This window comes from Urocampus carinirostris, chromosome 8 (assembly GCF_059441175.1).
Source record: "Urocampus carinirostris isolate Australia breed hairy pipefish chromosome 8, RoL_Ucar_1.0, whole genome shotgun sequence".
In the NCBI taxonomy this organism is placed as follows: domain Eukaryota; kingdom Metazoa; phylum Chordata; class Actinopteri; order Syngnathiformes; family Syngnathidae; genus Urocampus; species Urocampus carinirostris.
The window spans coordinates 9,824,566-9,841,666 of record NC_142356.1 but is presented as its reverse complement, the minus strand read 5'-3'; the positions used below and the strand labels follow the sequence as shown (position 1 = coordinate 9,841,666).

The following is a 17,101-nucleotide window of genomic DNA, read 5'->3' as shown; positions in this document are numbered from 1 at the left end:
ACTATCATGGGATACGTTTACATGCAGGCAATATTTGGATTGGAAATGGACGATAGCTAGTATTTTGATTTTGGAAAGCCATGTAAAGGCACACATGAATCCAATTTAGGTCTTAGTCCGACTGCGAGCATCACGATTTTAATGTAGTCCTTTAGTTTTCCGATTACTCCTGAATGTATAGACATTCAACTAATCAGATTCCTTCATTCGGTATATTTCGGGATATTTCTTTTGGCGGCAAAGCACTCTGGGCTTGTAGTACAAATACGAATGATACTTAAGCTTACTTGCTCATTTTTCAGGGTTTTATAATCTGCCCCCATGACAAAAATTTTATGTAAAGTGGATATAGCAGTTGTATCCATTCATTTGTAGTGTAAGGTATGCTATTTACAAGCATACCTTATAAACAGATGGGACACAGCAATAGAGTTCATTTTTAGTGCACAGAAAAAACTGTGTTGTTGAATTTAGTGGGTAACATGAATGAAATCATCCCTAATTTAATATCAAACGTCGATTTTCGTACTATTTCGTACTCGCTACTCTCGTGTAATCGGAATACAGTGGCCCATCTACGTATGAGCTACTCTAGTTACGAGAAATTCAAGAGGTCTTTCGAGCAAACATCTTGCCCTCGAGAAAATCCAAGTTTCGAGAATTTACAGACGCTACCAGCTAGCACGTGCGTTTCCCGCCATACAGACCTGATCCCGCACCCTTGTGTGGTTACGTATCATTAACAGTCTCTTGGGCTTCTTCACTCCTCCATCACAACATTCATCTCTGTTAGCAACCGCCGACTTTTACATGGTTAGTGCTTATTACTGTAGTTTTCTGTTCAATTACTATTTGAATATGTTCTTAGTGATCACGAAGATGTGTTTTATAGGTACTTAGGATAAACTTGAATGATTTGGGGAGGCCGGGAACGAATTAGCTGGTTTCCAGTTATTCCTTATGGGAAAATTGTGTTCAAGATAGAAGAAATCCTTCATAAAAGCTGGATCCGGGAACTATTTAATTTAGCATGTAGAGGGGCGGCACAAACACCAGGGTTGTTCGTTTGTTTCTAGAAATGTAAGCGATTTATTCGAATTGTTTCAAAAATCCAAATTCTGATCCCAGTCGGACTCTTCCCTGCATGTTAACGTAGTCACGGACTAGTAATCGATGGTTGCTGTGCATAATCTCTTACCCAGTAACAAGCCCTTCCTACCCAAACAACAGGGTTGGGTATGGTTACTTTAACTTGATTACTTTCAATTACTTTTGGATTACTCCAATACCAAATATGCTAATAAAAGACAAAAGAAACTAAATATGAATACAATTACTAAATTTTGTGCAGGCTTGGGGAGTAATGGAATACATGGAACGGCAAAAATGAAGTTGGCAAGCTGTTTGGATTTATTTTTATTTTGTTTCTGTCGCATTTTATGTTAGTTTTGCCGGAGATCAAAGAGATCAAAGCCAGGAGAGAAAGCTTACCACGTGTTGTGAGTCAAAATTTTATTCATATTTAGTTTCTTTTGTCTTTTATTAGCATATTTGCTATTGGAGTAATCCAAAAGTAATTGAAAGTAATCAAGTTAAAGTAACCCTACCCAACCCTGCCAAACAATGACTAAGTTTATTCTGTTTTCATATTGGACACCTACAAAGGAGATTATGAGGATGCCTGTTTGTTATTTTAACTACTATAACTCACTCTTGTTTGTTATTTTCACTAATATGCACTGCTTACATAATTGTCACAATCAGATCATAATGTTTCCATTCATTGATGTCCACACCCTTCAGGGCGGATCTTCTTTTTGTAATCTAGCAGATAGAGATAGAATTAAAAGAACAGGCACATGGAGGACCTTTTAGAACAGTTTTCTTAAGTGAGGGATGTTCTCCTTGAAAGTTCAAACCCCATTGATGTCTTCTCTCCGTATTTCGAGTGTCTACTAATATATAAACTATTTATTTTTTCAAACCCTATTTATCTCACAAAGACTTCTGCGCTCCCGCGACCTCCGAAATGACATTAAACTGTGACTTTTGGATTAAAAAGCACAAAGGCAAAAGGCATGGATGCAGCGATGGTACCGTGCAATGGCGATATTAACACAAACAGGCACAAGAGGTGATGTTAAAAAACAAAACGTATGGGTAAAAGAGATTGAAGGAGAGAGAGAAAAACTTAGGCCCGCCGTGATGGTGGAGCGCTAACAACTTCACATGTTGCAACTGCGGGATTGGAATTCTTTCATTTGGGGTGGGGTCATCTCCCTTTCCTTCTCTCTCTTTTTTAGGGGGGTGGGGTATTTTCTGGGCTTGGTGGCAGGGCTCTTTCTCACCTGGTCTCACTCCTGCCAGCACGGGCAGCGGGTGGTGTGTGAACGCCATGCGGGGGGACCTCTGGGAAGACAGGGCGTTGAAATCAAACTTCCCCGGCTTCTTAAGTGAACCAGGCGAGGACAGTCCTGGTAAAAAAATAAATGAAAAAAATAAAATAAAAGTTAAAAAAAGTTGGGGGGGAAAGGGGTGGTTTTTAATCAAAGATGTTCGGAATTCCCCTCCATAGATTTCAAACAGCCAATCAAAAATGTATGAAAAAATAGATCTTGAATCTGCCAATCGTGCCATATGTAGAAATACATTTGTAAATAAATAAATACATACAAATATATAACATGTGAATGAACTAACATGTCACAAAATACTCAAATATAAGGCATACATATAATTTGTTCATATTTTTACTTTTTGTCAACTATTTTTTCATTTAGTTTGTATTTCTTTTGATGTGTATTTTGTTATTTATTTTATTCGTGTATTTTTTTGTTTATTTAGTCTTTTATTTGTTTGTGTAATTAGTCTTGTATTTATTCTTTTATTGAGTCTTTATTTTAATCATGTACCTTGTCATTTATCTTCTTATGTAAGTGGTCATTTATTTGGTTGTGTATTTTGTCTGGTATTTAGCCGTTAGTTGACGGATTTATTTTATTGTGTAATTTCTTTTTTTTATGTATATGTATTTTCGCATATTTTTTCGAGTAATTTCTCATTTTTATTAGTCAGTTTTTTTGTCTTGTATTTTGTCGTGTTTTATGTCATCATTTGTCATTTATCCATCCATCCATCCATCCATCCATTATCTGCACCGCTTATCCTCAGTAGGATCGCGGGGGTGATGGAGCCCATCCCAGCTATCTTCGGGCAGTGGGCCTGAACCGGTTGCCAGCCAGTTGCAGGGCACACAAAGACAGAGAAGTCACTCGCTCATTCACACCTAGGGACAAATTTGAATCGGCCAATTAACCTGACATCCATGCTTTTAGGAATGTGGGAGGAAACCCACACAAGCACGGAGAGAACATACAAACTCCACACAGACGGTTCGATCTCATCACCTCACAACTGTCGCACACACGCGCTAACCACTGTGCCGCCGTGCTGCCCATTGAAACCTTTTTATAGTGTATTGTATCATGTATTTTGTCATTTACTTTGTTATGTATTTTCTCATATTTATTTTTTTGGTCGTGCAGTTTATTATTTTTTGAGCCTTTATTTTGTCATGTTTTATGTCAACATTTGTCATTTGTTGAAACCTTTTTTGTAGTTTATTGTGTTGTATATTTTGTCATTTGTTTTGTACTTTTTTCGTCATTTATTTTGTTATGTATTTTCTTATATGTATTTTTTCATTGATTCTCTCGTGCAGTTTCTCATTTTTTCAGGCATTTGTTTATCATGTATTTTGTTGTGTTTTATGTTATCATTTGTCAATCTTTTATACCTTTTTATAGTGTATTCTGTTGTGTATTGTCATCTATTTTGTTATGTATTTTCTCATATATTTTTTCATTTATTTTGTCGAGGAATTCCACCTTGTGGTGTATTTTGTCGTGCAGTTTCTCATTTTTTAGTCATTTGTTTTGCCGTGTATTTTGTCATCTTTTAGGTCATCATTTGTCATTTATTTAAACCTTTTTTATAGCGTATTGCATTGAGTACTTTGTCATTTATTTTCCCATGCATATTGTCATTTGTTTATTTTGTCGTGTATTATATCGTGTATTTTGTCGTCGTAGTAGCTGATTTGTTCGCCATTGATCCACCAATAGGTGAAACGCTCAAGCAGTTTGACTCGCGGCTTCATTTGAAAAATATTTTGTTGTGGCAAAATACACGAAAAAATAAATAAAAATGCATAAAGAAATGAATAAATTGTATTCATCAACTGATTTACTCACATGGTAATTGATTCATATTGATATATTTGTACAAATATTTTTATTTGTGTAATTATTTCTGGATATGACAGGATCAGTCCTCAATATTGATTCCTCCAGCTGCATTACCTCATTCAGAACTCCCAAATTTCAAATAATAGGCCAGGCAGTATTCTACAAGGTTGTCTTCAAAAAAGGGAGCGGAAAAAAAAATTGGGCAGGACATAACTGAACTTTTCTTTGTTTAAGCGCCAAAGCGCACCGACAGCAAGAATAACCTCCAACTCCGCCACTGTATGTTTTCTCTGTCCTCTCTTTTTTCCCCCCGGATGCCCAAAAGAAGAATAACAAACAAAAATAAACAATGGTCGTGGTCAGCTTCATTCAGAAATAGCACAAAGTGTACAGTATGAACTGGGCAGCTGCTGAGTGCGAAAGACAAGCAGACGGACAGAGGCGACAAGCGAGTGGGAGACGTGAAAATATGCCAAGCCAGAAAGAGAGAGCAAAGCAAAACCTGAGAAATGCAGCAGCGTTTTTTTCTTTCTTCTTTTTCTCTCCGCTGACGACATGTATGAAATCAGGATGTCATAAGATGTTTACATATGCTTATTATCTGGCACAAACACATGCACCGGCATTAAAAAACAAACAAAAAAATCGTATAGTGTGAGGTTTCTTCTAATCTCCCCGACGATATGATAATATTCCGTCTCGGAAAGTTGTTTTTTTTTTTCTCCCCGGCTTGGGGTTTTGCAGTTTATTTTCGTGGCAGCTCCGAATCTAACGGGGCATTGACTATGATTCGTCCTCCAGCTGGAGATGTGTGAAACGGTTGGTAAGCGTGGGGGCGTGCAAACCCCCCCCATTCTCCCCGGTGTGAAAGAGTTAAAGCTCGAGCAGGTGGGAGTGAATATTTGTGAGGCGTTTATGTCTGTTGCAGATATATAGTATTTTTTTACACCCTCCCACCCAAACGGTAGAAAGAGTATGTGGGAGTATTGAGCTGTCAGATCCATTCCCAGCATGGAGACCAAATCTGGGACCCAGCCTCTGACACCGATGGTTAGTCTGGGTTTTTACGATATCGAGTGTAAATAATAATAATACGATGACCATCAGCAGTACTGAAGCACATATATAAGTGTTGCTTATTACCAGGGTGGGTAGTAATGGAATACATTTTGTACTTCTAGGAATATTTTTTAATCCCAATACGTTTACTTTTACTTGAGTAAACCTGCAAAGAAAAAACAGTACTTCTACTCCGCTACATTAGGCAATATTAAAGTCGTTACTTAATAAATCCCCTCCACGTAAGTACGTCTGTCTGTCTCCGCTAAGGCGCAGAACTCTGCCAGGCTCTACCGTGTTTAACCAATCAAACGTAGCAGCCTCGTCACGTGACCATATTCAACTTCAGCGGGGGAAATTTCGTTTAAGGATAAAACAGATGGAAAATGTTGCATAACAATACAGACTACAAAAATGCAGAAGAGGAGGAGCACCCCTGGCCTCACACCAAGAGCATGTTCCCCTTAAAAAGAGGTGAAACACCAGCTACAATGTCTCCTTTGTTCGAGTTGATGGGCTAGCTTGTTCTTCTGCTTGCAGAGCCTGTTAAGATAAGTAATAGGGATTTAAATGTAGTTTTTTTGCTGATTGGATGGACTTGGATAATCTGATTGGTTGTTGTAAAACAAATCAATAAATACGAGGTTGGTACGGTTATTCAGTACTTTTTTTAACTTTTACTCAAGTAAGTATTTGGATGACTACCTTTACTTCTACTTGAGTAATATTATTCGAAAGTAACGGTACTTGAGTAAAATTTATGTCTACTCTACTACCAGCCTGGATCCCAAAACTCCAACACGGGCTTTGATGCAAATTCACAATCTGAAGCTTGAGGTGAACAACAAAATAAGGTGAGAATCTAATACTCTTAAAGTTGAATCACTCAAAATTACTTATTTTTTTTCAATGTCAGGTTTGTACAATATTAACATTATGCTAAAATTATCATTGCTTTCCATTAACAACCCAGGCGATATCAAACTCCTCCCCATTCTCTCAGTGAAAAGGGGTCACTCCACTTTTCCTATTTTACTATCAATCGTGTTCAACTTACAGATAATGTGGTCAATGAATGCTTTATCTTTTTATTTTTACATTGAAGTTGGAAAATTGTATTTTATTAATTGTTTTTAATATTTTCACAAGCGAAATAGGTGAAAAATACAGCTAAGTAGAATACATTAAAGCAGTGGTTCCCAAAGTGGGAGGTACCGCCCCCCCGGGGGCGGTGAAAAGGTCTAGGGGGGCGGTGAGGAAGGATAAGGTGGTAGGGGGCGGTAGGGGAGCGGCAGTCCAAAGTAGAAGTAAGAAGTTTGAACGTAGTGCGGTTGTGAAACTGCAAAGCACCGCGTTTTTTTTTTTCAAGGGTTTATAGTGAGTGATGGAGTTTTGGCCAACCACATTTGTTACTGTTCGAAATATAAAAGCGCCGACCAATCAGAGGCAATTTTTATAATAGCACAAGCCAATAAACGTGATTCAAAGTTTGCAAGCGCCACACTATGCCACACCCACCGTGTGAGCCCATTGAGGGTCATGGAGGACTCTGCACTATTTTCCTAGCATTGTTATTATAACCTGGGCCAGTTTTCTAAGCACTACGTTGTGGTTATTTTTTTCCCTATTTATCCTGATAGTCTTTAATCTATTTTCTCTTCAAAGTTTTAATAACATGTTTTACCCTGGAGTGCCATGCCTAATCTCGTTGCATACAATGTTTCACAACGTTGATATCAATGACAACAAAGACAATTTTATTCTATTCTTTTAATTCACTTTTCTTTTTTTCTTGGGCTCTGGGTTGGTGTTTTGACTTTATCTGAAGAAAGCCGCTTCTTACTTTCACCAATTCCATGCTATATTGAAACAACCACCCCTCCTGTATGTTAACATGCATGAATTCACTCTCCAGCACTCCCCTGTGCCCCTATTCCTCCTACCTAATGTGTTTCGCCCCGAACAGCTTTGCTAAAAGATAAAAAAAAAGATAGGCGCGGTGGAAAAAAAGCATAAAGGTGCTTTGAGCCCAGTTGATCATTGTAAACACATTATTAGTAATGAAAATATTTGGCTTTCAAATGTTTAAGGACACCTGAAACGATGCAGATTTGGAAACACAGGCTAAATTCGAGACTTTCCCAACTGAGTAGAAAAAAGTAAATTGCTATTTAAAAGACGCTACGCCGGGAATCAGCTGACGGCAGACGTGCGAGCCCCAGAAATGTGGAGGTTTCCGTCGGGAGGATGTAAAAGCAAACGTCTCAGCACTTCAGAGACGTCGCCGTCTGCCAATCTGCTTGACATGTGCGCCCTGTGCCACAACTGCACACTTTCTCTGCTGGCAAGCGTCGGTGTTGTGCTGGCACAAAATCAAGCGCTCCCCTGATGACCCTTCTGTCTCTTTGCACTAACAGGCCTGCCACCAGATGCGCCCCGGAAACAGAATCAAACGTACGCATCGGGTTTTTTTTACATAAGAGGACCAATCCTTCCGTATGTAGAAATATAGAGTATAATAAACAAATACTTAATATAAATAAATGACTACATAAAAAAATCATGTTATATCTAAATATATGACGTAAATTCAATTTCTTTATATATTTATGAATTTTGTTATGTACTTTGTCAGTATTTTGTCTTTTATTTTGTCATAGATTTAGTTATATTTTTAGTGTATTTTTTCGTGTATTTTGTCCTAAATTTTCTTGTATATTTTGTGGTAGAATTTCTCGTAAATTTTTACTTTTTTTTTTTGTCGTGTCTTTTGTCTGTAGTTTGTCGTAAAACTTCTCGGAAGTTTTTAAAATTTATTATGTCGCAAATTTTGTACTATATTTTCTCGTAGATTTTTTCGTAAATTTTCGTCATTTATTTTGTCGGCTATTTTGTCCTGGATTTTATCATATCAGTTTTTTCCATTTATTTTGTAGCGTATTTTGTCCAATATTTTCTCCAAAATTTTCATCATTTATTCTGTCGAGCAGTTTGTCCTATATTTTGTCTTATAATTTTTCGTAATTGTTTGTCATTTATTTTGTCGTGTATTAAGTAAAAAAAAATGGTATTCAGGGTAGCACGGCAGCGCACTGGTTAGCGCATGTGTGGCACCGTTCTGAGGTCATGTTTGGAGTTTGCATGTTCTCCCAGTGCCTGAGTAGGTTTAATCCGGGCATTCTGGTTTCCTCACACATTCCAAAAACATGCATGTCAGGTTAATTGGCCGGTTCAAATTGTCCCTAGGCTGGCAACCAATTGAGGGTGTCCCCTGCCCACTGCCCGAAGACAGCTGGGTAGCTCCAGCACTCCCGCGACCCTACTGAGGATAATGGATGGATGGATGGATGGATAATTTCTCGTAAGTTTTTTCATTTATTTTGTTGCGTATTTCGTCCAATATTTTCTCGTATATTTTCCCGTAAATTTTCATCATTTATTCTCCTGAGTATTTTGTCCTATATTTAGTCTTCTAATTTTTCGTAAATTTTTGTCATTTATTTTGTCGTGTATTCAGTCACAACAAATTGTTATTTAAATGAGGGGGCGTGGGTCAAACTGGTTTAGTTTTCACCTACTGGTTAAACAGTGAGTGTACTGATTGTTCATCACTGATTAACAATAGGTAAAAAGATCAGGCTACTGGGCCCGCCTCCTCATTTGAATATAATATTTGTGACAAAATACATGAGAAAATACATAACAAAATACAAACGAGAATGTATGATAAAATACATGTCAAAATAAATCAAAGACAAAATAGATAACAATATGAATACATATCTAAATACATTGTACTTATGATATATATTTAGGTATCCCCATATTTTTTGTGTATAACGCGTCTTTTCTTTTTTTAAACGAATAAAAAGCTCAAAGTTTGGGTGATAATGTACATGAGGTTTTATCGTATTACTGTACTGCAAAACATCGGTTGTAACGGGTTCCAAATCCAGGGTTGCGGCCAAACTCCAACCACCTGATCACCCGTGATATAGATGACATGGGTTTTATCTCATTTTTACACTATCTTACAAGCATACAAGCATGTTAATTTATTTGTGACTTCACTTGTTACATATTAAAGTTCGGTGCTCTCACCGCTGCTACCCAGGTTCTATTCCCGTTGCATCTAACCGCAAAGTTTAAGCTGAGAAAAAAGTAAATCACATTTTTATACCAATTTCTAAAAATTAGGAGTACACTTTATACTCGAGTGAGTGAACGTTGTACAAAAATAAATGCGGTATGTGATTAATTTTTTAATTCATTTAGTTCTACATAGGAGTGCTCCCAATTTTTAGGCTGCACAAATAAAACTGGAAGAAAGTTCCAAAACTCCAGCCGGGAATCTCGAGAGTTGAAATATCACCAGGGGGAAAGCCCACCCGGTGTTTGATTTATTTAACAATCATTCGGAGCTAATATGAAATCATGGTTGTTTTGCCTGTTTTAAGCCAGCCCCCCCCCGCCCGCCGTCCTCCATGTGGAGCAGATGTCTCCGGCATCCTGGCGTACCCCAAGGCTACGTGCGCAGTCCTTCACCATCTGGGAGCGCCTTTCAGCTGCGCCCGTGCGTGTCTGTGCGTGGAAATTTACGGCGTGTATCTGAATGTGACGTCCGCGTTGGATGTGGAAGGAGCGCACCTGTCCGTGTGAGGCGCTTTTTGTTTTTCCGTGTCCTAAGTGAGCACATGGTGTGGATGTGTTTGCATGCCCCCACCTGGAAAGGAATTCCCAGATGGGATAGCATTTGGCAGGTGGGGTATTTGGGGAAAATCGGATACACCCTGTGTTAAAATCGTATTGCTCCTTTGTTAACTACTCCACTCAATCTTTCCTTGTTATCCTTTTCGACGGATGTCATTGTACGTTTTTTCGTCCAATCAGCTCACAGCCTCTATGTCACAGGTGTCAAACAGGCGGCCCGCGGGCCAGATCAGGCCCGCTAAGGGATCGAATCCGGCCCGTGAGACAACACTCAGAGAAGCGCAAGAGAAAAACAAGCTGCAGGTTGAAATATGTCAACTTGATGTTGCCAAAGCCAGGTGCCTCGAACAAAGACATTGTACTTGTATTTCTTTCTCTCTCTCTCTCTCTCTCTCTCTCTCTCTCTCTCTCTCTCTCTCTCTCTCTCTCTCTCTCTCTTTCTTTTCTGCCCCTTTTCTCCCACTCTGTCTCTTTCACTCCCTGTGTCTCTCTTTTTCTCTTCCTTTGTTGCTCTTTGTCTCTTTCTCTCTCTGTGTCTTTTAACCTCTTTTGCTCTAGCTTCCCTTTTCCCTTTTCTCTCTTTTCTCTTTCTCTCTTCATACCCTTCGCACTTTCTTCTCTCTTTTTCTCTCCTTCTGCCTTCTCCTTTTCTCTTTGGATTTCTTTCTTCCTCTCCCTTTATTTCCCCCCTCTCTCACGACTTTTTATCTTTTGTTTCTCACGCTCTCTCCCTCTCTCTCTTTTTATTTCTTTTCTTTGTCCCGCCTTCTCTCCTTTTCCCTCCCTCTTTCTCTTATTTCTTCATCTCTTTTTCTTTCTCTTTAATCTACTAGTCCGGCCCCCGACGGAATGTTTGTTTTATCATGTGGCCCCCGAGTTAAAATGAGTTTGACACCCCTGCTCTATGTCATGCATTGATAACTGAGCTTGTTGATTTATTCTGAGTGTTTCTGTTTTAATATTTGACATCTGCCAAATCGTTATTTTGACTAGAACTCCTGACTGTTCTTTATTTTGATTATTATGCACTATTATTTACATAAATGGTACTATCAGCCAATAATGTAGCTGTTCTTTGATTACCACACCCTTTAGGAATGATCTGCTTTTGGTAACCTAGGATATTTAATAAAAATAGGGGGCTCAGGGGAAGGCTTGAGAACATATTTTGAATTTGACATTGTGAAGGTTTTTGTACAGTACTCTCCTTTTTACCTCATAAATTCAAATTTCTCTCCTTATTTTGGGTGTCTACTAAACTATAAACTTTCTCAAATTTGTCTTCACTAGGCCAATTAGCTGGATCTCTTAAGAAAACATCACAGTAATAATCGAGGTTATTGTTTAAATACCAATTTGTGTGTTCGTATGCAGCTTATAGGCTCTGAAATGGCTGAACCAATTTACGTGAAAATTTACACAGTAATACTATAGGCCTTTGGGAATGTCTTTAGCTAGGTTTCGTGTCTTCGTAAGGGCGCCGGGAAACAAATTAATTGCTGGTTGGAGCTCTGAAGCAAACTTAATGATGTCTTGCAATAAGTAAACACTAAAAATACGTAGCATTTACAGTGCAAATTACTCAACAACCAAAAGTTTCGGAAAAAAATAGTTTAGTGGTTATGCACTCAATAGAAAATAATTTAATCTTTTGCGTATTTTAATGGGTATAATTATTTCTACTTGCTCATTTTCAAAGTACAGTATGCACTCACATATAAACTGAATTTAGCACTATAAAATGCAATACTATAAAACAAAATAAACACAAAGGGGTAAAATTCAGGCATCGCCACACAATGGCCCTTGGTTTTGTGGTTTACTCCTGTTCCCTCCTTGCTTGAGCTTTTTTTCTAGTATAGTCATTATGCGCCATCTCCTTGTGTTTGAGAGGGACCACATCTCATTTTACTGTGATTTAGTGTGTTTCATTGCCTTCCCCTCATAATAGCTTGATCGGGCGTGTGATTAAAAAGCTGACTAGAAAAAGATGTCAACCAGAGAAAGCATTGGAACATTTTAGTTTTTTCTTTTCTTTTTTTTATACAACCCGCTGGCGGTAAATGCAACAAAATAAAATAGCAAGAGCCCCATAATGTTGTGATATTGTGAGTGCTATTGAATTGTTGCTTAAAGGTCAAGTAAATAGTTAATTTTTCTTTAAGGCCATCCGTATTACCCGTGTTTTACTCTTCATTATCTCTCCATGTGGCTATTTTAAATCAGTTTTAAGGGGTTGGCTTACATGCTAGTATATATGGTAGCTCACATGCTTGAAAAGTGTAAGCACCCTGTGCTAAAGAGCTTCCATGGTTCAATTTTGCAGACTGATTAGGAGGCAGAGTGCCACACTCCGGACCCAAGGAGGCGCATCGCAGACAAGCCAGCGAGAAGTAGGGAAATTGATGGGAGCTCCGGAGCGCCAAGACATGCCGTGGCCCCGATGAGCAGCGCTCTCTTAATTACATCTGCAGCTTAAGTGGAGCCGGAGCGGCCGCTGAGACTCGGGCGATAAAACCCAAGCGTCCGTCCCCAGAGGCATCCCTGATGTACACGTTTTCAATTAGACAGAAGGGAGACGGCGGCGCGAGAGAGCAAGGGGAAGGCTTTTACAACTCTGATCTGCAGACGGTAAGCGTCTTAATGAGGGATTTCCAGCCGGGGAGGGCGAGACTGGAGAGGTGAGGGCGAGGCGGGCACCTGAACACCTGTGGGGGCGGGAGCGCGGTAAGAATGGGTGGTTTCTTTGGCCAAAGTCTGCCTATGGAACGGGTGTAAAGTGGGCGAGCGGCACGGGGGCATCTGCGCATTATGCAGCCGGAACCTGTGGAGGTCTCTTTATAAGACCGGGGTTTTTTTGCTTGTTTATTTTATGCACGGTGACATCTGTTGGTTAAACTGATAGTGGGAGGGCAGGCGGGCAATTGGAGTGAGTTGTGCATTTCACACATGGGTCAAACTTATGGCCCTTGGGCTAGATGTGGCCTGCTACATCATTTTACGTGGCCCGTAAGCTAATGATGAGAGGCACAAGATAAAAATGAGCCAAAATGACTTTCCCGTTTTAAATATGTCCACTGGAAGTTGACAAGGCCAGGCGCCACTCACAAAGCACCAATTGTAGCCGTATTTGTTGTATTTGCCCATCCCTGTTCTGCTTTAATTGATGTAACAGTTAAGGACGCTCTACTTAAGGCAACACAAACAAAACAACATTAAATAAATAGCATCTGTGTGTCTTTGTAGAAGTTTAAAGAAGCTTTTTTTATATAATATATACGAAATCTAATGGCTAAGTTCCTATATCCAGGTACACATATTCATAAAAACAAAGCAGAAATCCTTTAAATCATCAAACCAATCATTTAGATGAGTGTATGCTATTCGTGTGACTCTTCAGTCTTCATGAGTTCCCTGAGTTAAATAATCTGAAGTGGAAATGAATCAAAATTGTCATATTGCTTTTTTTGACAAATGCAGAGTTGAGAAACATTGCAAAAGATTAAATATTAGCCTAGGAGAACCCCCCCCCCCCTGTATGATAACCAAGTCTAACATACAAGAATCATAATCTAGTTGTGAGCCTCCAGAAAGACCTCCAGCTAAATCCCATTTTTTATGCCGTTTTTACCCTTCTGGCTCCCAAAAGAATGTTTGTTCTTCTACCAAATGTGGCACCCGAGCTAAAGTAAGTTTGACACCCTAGCTTTAAGAGGATAATCTGGGAGAATCCTGCCCCTCAACCGCAGAAAAAAACAACAGAGAAAACAAAAATGATCAGAAGGTTCTAATATCCATAATAGTGTCGGATTCCTTCTTCCTTTTCACGTACAAGTAAACATACAACAGACAGAGCAGTGAGTGTGCTGGTGAATGTAATCAATGTTGTTCTAACCATGGTAAGGAAACTGCACGCCTTCGTTTTCATGTTTTATCTTCCTCTCCTGCACACTGGCCAAATGGTGCTGCACTGAAAGTGGAGAAGGGTATTGTTAACAATGAGAAGAGGGGTGGGGGGTGGTGGAGAGCGAAAGAAAGCAGATGAGGTTTAAGAGTGAGCGTTACGTTTCATGGCTTGTGATCATGAGCATGTACTTGTGTCATTATAAGTTATCAAGAAGGGAAAAGGGGGGCAGTTTTACTGGAGGCCAGATCACACAGCAGATCACAGTACTGGTCTAGGTTACTTTTTCAAAACATAAGATTTGAATAGCCTTCTTTGGGGCCTTTTGTTGGAAAATCATTGAAATGTCTTCCTGAGGGCTTGAGCTATTGTTTTTAATCTTGTTTATCACAAAGCGTGATGAAATAAACTTGATTTTCCCATTGTAATGATCGTAAACCTCACAATAATGTGATCAGATAAACCACTTGGGGTGCAGTTTTCTAATGATTTCCATTGCTAATAGCATTGTTTATTTAAAAGGGACACTGTGTATTGCTAAAAATACATGATCTATGATATAAGGAGTTTATACCAGCTTGGTGCCCTTAGGGCGCTCTCCCCGAGACTGGGAGGTTGCTGGTTCGATCCTCGGCCGCGTCACACCTAAGACTTACATCATTAGTACGCATTGGCGCTCATCATTAGGGGTATGGAATTGGTGGGTTTGGTCACCTAATGACTCCCAACGAGATGTTGCAACACATCAGTTTGGTTAAGCGAGTTTTGAGTTTTTCCTTGCCCTCTAGTAAGTTTTAGACCAGGGGATGGTGTAATCATAGTGTGTAGTCTGTAATAGTCTGTGGTCTGGGCAGCCCTTTGAGACTCCTTGTGATAGAGGGCACTACAAATTAATGCTTATAAACATTTCTTGTTTTTATTTTGTCTCCTAAAATAAAATTTAAATGATTCCAAACAGTCGATATTGACTCTATACTAACTTCCTCTATGTGGTTATAAATCATCAATTATGGAAAATAAACATGACTTGACTTGACTCTATATCAATCTCCCGGAAAGAGTAAAAAATGTGAATGTGTGAACTAGGGGGATATGGCTCCGGTATATGATTTTTTGTCATTTGTTATGAGTGAAAGAAGCATATTCAGACGAAAGGATTTGGTAGGAATTTGGGATGAGTGCATGGGTGAAGTGGGTGAGGTTGGATTTTATGAAGACTTTGAAGCTTCGCTTTGCAGGAGAAGAAAGTATTAATGGCGGCGAGTCGGTACCTGCATCCATGTCGTTGGCCCACGCGCTGGACTGGGACGAGCTGGCGGCGGGCGAGCGTCCCGGATAGAAAACGTCATCTGTGGGGCTCTCCATCTCGCTGTCATCTAATGACTTCCTCTTGGTGGAGCTAATGGGAAAACATGAACATCGTCAATGAGGTCTCCACCGGAGCTGGGTTACATCGCGAGCGCCGATGCACAATTTCGTGAAAATTTCAGGTAAAAAAAAACGAGGTTAGCTTTTTGGCTGTGTGATGGTTGTGTGTCTGGTTGTTTTTTCTTGAACTACCTCCGCGGAAGGTTTGCGTACAGTTCCACTTCAGACCTAAAGCGATGGCAGAGATGACAGGAGGCAAGAAGAGAGGAAAGACAAGTTAAAAGCGATGAAGGAAAAAAGGAAACACAAATATTTCTTTTACACTGCACAATATACCAAAACAGGGGTATTGAACCGAGGCAAAAAGACCAGAGCATACGTTAGCATTGTGTTTTTAGTGTTTTAGATTCTTAAAATTTAGATTTTTGATGACTTACAATACTGTCACAGTTGCCCATTGGCCCCCAATTGGCGCCAGCTGCGACTGATTGGCTTCCCTCCTATTTAAGCTCAGTGCTCTCACTCACCCTTTGTCAGTCCGTCAACGAACCTCTGCACCAGCAAGACGTGTGTTTTGACTCGGTTTCCTGTTGGTATTCCCTGTCCGGTATAGTTCCCGTTTATTTTTGTCCCGTTTAACATCGGTTTCCATTTTCGTTCCCGTCTATTTTTGTCCTGCTTATTATTCTCTCCAGTTTTCGTTCCTGTCTAGTTTGTCCTGTTTATTTTCAATATCTTGTTTCATTATCTATCCTTTCTGTCCCGCCCGTCCTGTCCGGTATCGACCCCATTTGTCCGATATCAACTCGGTAACGATCTCGTTGGCCTCTGGCTTCCTTTCATTTCATTGTCCGGTTTCCTGCTTATGTTTCCTGTCCGGTATTGTTCCCGTCTATTTTATCCTGTTTAATATCGATCTCCGGTAACGTTCCCGTCTTCTTTTGTTCTGTTTGTTATCGATTCCAGTGTCTGGTAGCGTTCCTGTCTATTTTGTCCTGTTAGATACCGATCTCCAGTGTCTGGTATCGTTCTCGTCTATCTCGTCCTGCATGTTGTCGGACTCCAGTCTCCAGTGCATGATATCAAACCTGTCTGTCCTGTCCTGTCCTGTATCAACCCCATCCGTCCGATATCTGCCCGTGCAATTGGTATCGATCTCGTCGGCCTCTGGCTTCCTGTCGTTCCACGCCAGACTGCTGCCTTACGTCTTCCGCCCAACGATCGCCGAATCACTGGCGTTTGGGTTTACGTGCATGTCTGCCCCATTTCCCGTAAAATAAAGCTTGTGTGAGAAACGTCAAGCATCTGGGTCCTCCTCCTGTTCTGGTCCCTGACACAATACAGCATGAACATCAACTGTCTCAGGCTGTAAAAATGTAATCTACGGAATGTTAATCAAAATAACAAATTCAATTATATTGTCTCAAATATTAGTTTAAAAAGAAAATCCAAATTGTCCATCAACGAGTTAATTCAAGAATAATTATTGTCAACATTTTACTAAATTAAATCTATTTTTTGTAAAAAATCATCTCCCAAACAATTTTTGGGGAAAAAGAATTATTTCATCCACTTGAGAATAAAAAGACAATAATGATTGATATATTATATATAAACATAATAAAAATAGCATTGACATTTTTGTGAAATGTAAATTTATTGTGCCCACTGTTAGCGGACTCGTGCTATGAGCATGGTCGCTATATTAGATATGTATATGGCAGTGGTGGGCTGCAAGGCCTTCTCTCCTGGCCTAAAAATATCTAAATCATGTCATGTTAATGATAGTTTGTTCATGAAAACCCAATAAATA

The 17,101-nt window shown here is 39.5% G+C and overlaps 1 protein-coding gene across 10 annotated transcripts in view; it reads right to left on the bottom strand.

Annotated features, from left to right (window-relative positions):
- The window catches only part of nfixa (nuclear factor I/Xa), a 267,293-nt gene that overhangs the window by 34,287 nt on the left and 215,905 nt on the right, over positions 1-17,101 (bottom strand). For 5 of the 10 annotated variants that reach the window (XM_088341546.1, XM_088341552.1, XM_088341548.1 and 2 more), the window contains 4 exons: positions 15,481-15,516; positions 15,192-15,319; positions 13,912-13,986; positions 2,349-2,474 (listed from right to left, as the gene is read on the bottom strand). In XM_088341546.1, coding sequence (XP_088197672.1) covers positions 2,349-2,474; positions 13,912-13,986; positions 15,192-15,319; positions 15,481-15,516 — 365 coding nt within the window. The remainder of the gene's footprint in view (positions 1-2,348; positions 2,475-13,911; positions 13,987-15,191; positions 15,320-15,480; positions 15,517-17,101) is intronic. The other 5 variants (XM_088341547.1, XM_088341554.1, XM_088341551.1 and 2 more) reach the window with 3 other exon arrangements.